This window comes from Sinocyclocheilus grahami, unplaced genomic scaffold, assembly GCF_001515645.1.
Source record: "Sinocyclocheilus grahami isolate Dianchi unplaced genomic scaffold, SAMN03320097.WGS_v1.1 scaffold189.1, whole genome shotgun sequence".
NCBI classification, from domain to species: domain Eukaryota; kingdom Metazoa; phylum Chordata; class Actinopteri; order Cypriniformes; family Cyprinidae; genus Sinocyclocheilus; species Sinocyclocheilus grahami.
Window position 1 is genome coordinate 761,440 of NW_015505368.1, and position 4,591 is coordinate 766,030.

At 35.2% G+C, this 4,591-nt stretch overlaps 1 protein-coding gene across 3 annotated transcripts in view; it reads right to left on the minus strand.

Annotated features, from left to right (window-relative positions):
• Positions 1-1,530: 1,530 nt before the first annotated feature.
• mapre3a (microtubule-associated protein, RP/EB family, member 3a) overlaps positions 1,531-4,591 on the minus strand; it is a 13,202-nt gene continuing 10,141 nt past the window's right edge. For all 3 annotated transcript variants that reach the window (XM_016284829.1, XM_016284830.1, XM_016284828.1), the window contains one exon: positions 1,531-3,418. In XM_016284829.1, coding sequence (XP_016140315.1) covers positions 3,350-3,418 — 69 coding nt within the window. In that variant the 3' untranslated portion in view covers positions 1,531-3,349. The remainder of the gene's footprint in view (positions 3,419-4,591) is intronic.

Genomic DNA, 4,591 nt, shown 5'->3' on the forward strand with positions numbered 1-4,591 from the left:
AATTAGCCAATATGTAGAAATAATAATAAATCATAACAGGAAAACTCCTTCTTGTTTCATTAGACAAACAGTCCTTACATTCCATCACTTGAAACTGAGATAATATTTCACCTATGCATACCTTAAAAATTAAAAAATACCTGTCTTCACAGAACCGTCAATTTGGAGCAAATATTTTTCTTCTGAAAATGTATTATATACAATATCCAGTTAAAAAAAGAAATGTTGTTGAAATATTATAAGGGTGCAAAAATAAATCAATAATGTTTATTAGGATTTTAAACAACACATTTTATTGTTTTTCTGTGAAAATAGTTCATAAACAGAGTTGACCCTTTAAGTAGCAGAATTGTAAAGTAACAGAATTGACAATTGTCCGATGGACTGTCAATTCTGTTACCGCATTGTCAGCATTGTTACGCTACCTTGGTAACAGAGTTGGACAGTAACAGAATTGACAGTTTTCTTTATTTTTTACCAAAAACTCCACTTGCTAGCATAAATGCTAAGAGCACATGGCACTAATGAAATCATGATTAAAAGACTTTTAAATAACACAAAGTGTGATCAATGAAAAAAATCTGTTTTCCTTTTGATATTGTGGTAACAGATTTAACACTTTATAATATAACTCTTGGTGTAAGAACTTTTAGATTAAAATATTTTCTTAGAGAGAGCACATAGACTTTTCAGTGCTTCAGATCTTAACAGTGAGGGAAAGTGACATCATTTCCTGTATCTTACATAGCTGTGGGAGATAATTCCACTCATTTAAAAGCAAAGTATGGTACGGTAACAGAGTTGACGCAAGATTTACGGACACACATTTTTATGAAAAAAAATGATGTTGTAGAATTAGGTAAATGGCTCTTTAGGGCTTTTATAAATAAAATGAATGAAATATTACAAAAATAAAAGTACAATAAAATATTTTGATTACGCAATGATACATGATGGAAAAATGCACTGACTAATTCGGACAAGAAACCATGATTTTCAGCTATTTAAGCAAAAAAATATTATATTGTTATGGACTGTAACATCTTGTAATTCATAACAATGAGTAACACAGTATTAAAAATATAACCATTTAAAAAAAGCAGGAAAAAATGTATGACTTCGGACACCAAATGCACCTGCAATTATAGAATCACTCAGTAGTTATTTGTGTAAACAATGCAAAACTAGAATGCAAAACATTGGCATTTGTTTCCCCATCTCATTTTTTATTTAATTTTTTTTCCATCACCATGTCCTTTTAGGGGCTCCGTAGAGCACTAGTAATCCAGATTTGGAAATCTGAAAAAGTGTGTATCTGGATCAGGGTGATCCAATCCCATTCTGATCCAGATTAAACTTTTTGAACAGCTGGCCCCAGGTCATAAAAGAAAAAAAAAAATCAAAACTATATTTTTCATTAAGATTGATTTCATTGACACATTATTTGAATTAAATTCTGAACGTTTTTGTATGCCGTAACATTTTACTAACCCTTTAATATGCAGTTTTATGAAATGCATGGACAAAATCTATTTTCACAAATGTTTATTTACTCAAAACAATTTATGCAAACACAATTATGGCCATACTGAGACAATACAAGATGACTCAGGTTCTCAACACAGAGAGAAGTAGATTCAAACCAATGACATCTAGCATCTCTGTTTAATTTGATCAGGCCTTTTACAAATCTGATATGATTTAATGCACAGCCCATATGCTATTCAATAGCTGAGCGAAATAAATACAAAACAAAACACATAAATGCAGCAACACTAGCAGCCAACGTCAGTTCAATTCGACATGACATCATCTGATCAGTAGTATCACGTTTGATTGCCACCAAAATAAAATGTACACAGTAACAATGAGTACTGTCCCTCATGCTCAATGTTGAATATGAAGGTAATACCACTTTCCATTCATTTGGTGAGTTTCTATTTTGCAGTCTATGAGGTGTAAGAATAATGTCACAATCAAGCACAACAGAAAAATATGATTTTCAAACAATCACTCATCAATTGTCAATGTATAACATTCACATGCTCCCTGGGTATTCGCAAAACAACCTGTGCCATAAGTTACTGTTGTCTTACACATGTTAAAGCCTCGTTGACATATTTTCATGTCATTTTTTGTTTGTTTGTTATTTACCCTGTCACTGGCTCATCCACATTCAAAAGTATAAATGTCCTCTCTATAGCTCAGCATTCATTTCCACCATGTCACTGACAAACTTGACATCAATATCTTTGCAGATATAAAAGATTCATAAGATATTACTGGGATTCTTCCTGATAGTGTCTGCTGTTTTTAGTCGTTTAATGGGATAGTTCATCTAAAAATGAAATTGTGTCATTATTTACTCACCTTCATGCCGTTCCAAACATGTATGATATTTTGGTTGTACAGTGAAAGCTTTCAATCTTCAATAGAGATTCAAAAAAATCTTACAAGTGTGCTCTATTCAGTTATTCACTTAAAATCTTGACATCTTCTCTAGCGCTTGTTGGTGTTTTCATTAGAATTTCATCAACTCAGTGATCACCTGGTCACAGGTGTACTTGAAGTTTGTAAGAAGCTCTAAGACTTGGAATATAGCGTATGAATCGTATTGGACCACTTTTATGGTTCATTCATTTGTGTCCTTTTTCAAGCTTGAAAGCTTCAGTGCCTATTTTCTGCAGTCATATGGAAATGAGCAACCTTCTTCGTTTATTCCATGAAGGAAAGTCATACAGGTTTGGAATAACGTGAGGGTAAGAAATTGATAACAGAATAGACATTTCTGTGTGAACTATCCCTTTAAAAGTGTACAGTCAGTGAGAGAGGCAGACTGAAGCTGGAGACACAGATGGATGGCGTGATACTGATCATTTCATACTGAATGGAGCCAAGACAGACCTCAAAGAAAATATGTATGAAAATCTCACAACAAATAACTGCATTCCAAGCAACATTTTTCTTCATTTTCTTTTTTCTTTTTCTTTAAAAAGGTCTTTCCCATCACAATATGTACATTTTTGTTTCAGTCCGTTGTGCTACCCACAATCTATGATACCTTTTCTTTTGTTCATTCTCTATGTCGTTATGTAAAACATGCTGTGACGGCTAGGATGTGTCATTGTTGGTGCTACTGTCTGGATGGGGGTGAGGACGGCGAGTGTTTGTTGATACCTATGTAGGGCATAAACCAGCGTCGGAGGACAAAGAGTTAGAGTATATATGGTGAGCCATACATTTGTAGGAAACTGAGAGGATATTAACAGCGTGCGATAGAGGGGAGTCATTCAAAGTGGTGGGGAGAGGAAATGATGAAGGGTTACGATGATGTGGAAGAGGAGGATGCTCAGTATTCATCCTGGTCCAAGTGGGCTTGCTCATCTATTTCATCATCTTCTGGTGGTGCAAAGCCATCCTGTATAAAAAAAAGAGCATTTTTAGGAAGATCACGGTATACTGCATTCAACACTGCACTGTATACAATTAAGTAACATTTTGTATATTCCAGTGATTATAATGTAGTTTTGTATTTGTACATTATGGTTCCTGAAGCGCGTGTCATTAGACTAGTTTTCTTAACTTTTTCATAGTGGTTCTAATTAAAACATCAGTAGCAACAATAGCTGGGTAGTAACTGATTACATGTAATCCGGGTTACGGAGTACTTGTAATTAGAGTATATTACATTTTAAAATGCTCATAATCAGATTACAGTTTCTTTTTTATAATGGATTACATATTATTTACACAATGGCAGTGAATTATTCATAATTTGATTCTCCCCAATTCTTATTTTTTCCTCTTTTAAAGATTTATTTCTAAAAATCCTACAGTGTGTACCATTCAGCTTTGACTATATTCACAAACAGACAGAAAGAAAGAAATATTTTAAGGAATATATTTTCTTTTTATATCAATGTTTATTGGAAAATAAAATATGTTTATTGGAAAGTTTAAAACAAGAAAAAAAACGTAATCTAAAAAGTAATCAGAATACATTACCTAAAATGAGTAACCTACACTACATTACTAACTACAGTTCCCTTTCATGGAAACATCGAACTGCGTCCTCTAGGGGTCGCTATGGGGTGGAACGCCTCGTCGTGACCCGTGTCTGAAGCATACATTGAAAAAACACCAACTCGTTGGCCGGCGACAGCCATGACGTCACTACCGGTGCGACTATAGTATAAATAGGCGCCGGGAGCACACATCATACTCTTCTTCGTCTTCATTGACTGTTTTGTTTGAAGCGTGCATTTCTGTGGTAAGAGTGATCTCTATTCATCTCATTATGGCGAGCACTAGCAAAGCGTTTAAGGATGTGTGCATCTGTGTTGACGTTGTTTAACATCTGATGACACACACGATCTATGCACTGCGAGCGTTTTTTCCAAGGAAAAAGCTCTGCTCTCGTTTGTCTCTCTTTTCGAGGAAAGAGGGGCAGCCATTTGCTTCCCGCGATTCAGGACCCACAGCTGCTGAGGCACGGATGGGAATGAGCTTGTGGGGATCGCAGGTGGATCTGGCCGATGAGTTTGAAGGGGGGTTTCCCTTTCGTGATCGTCGGCTGTGCACGAGAGTGAGC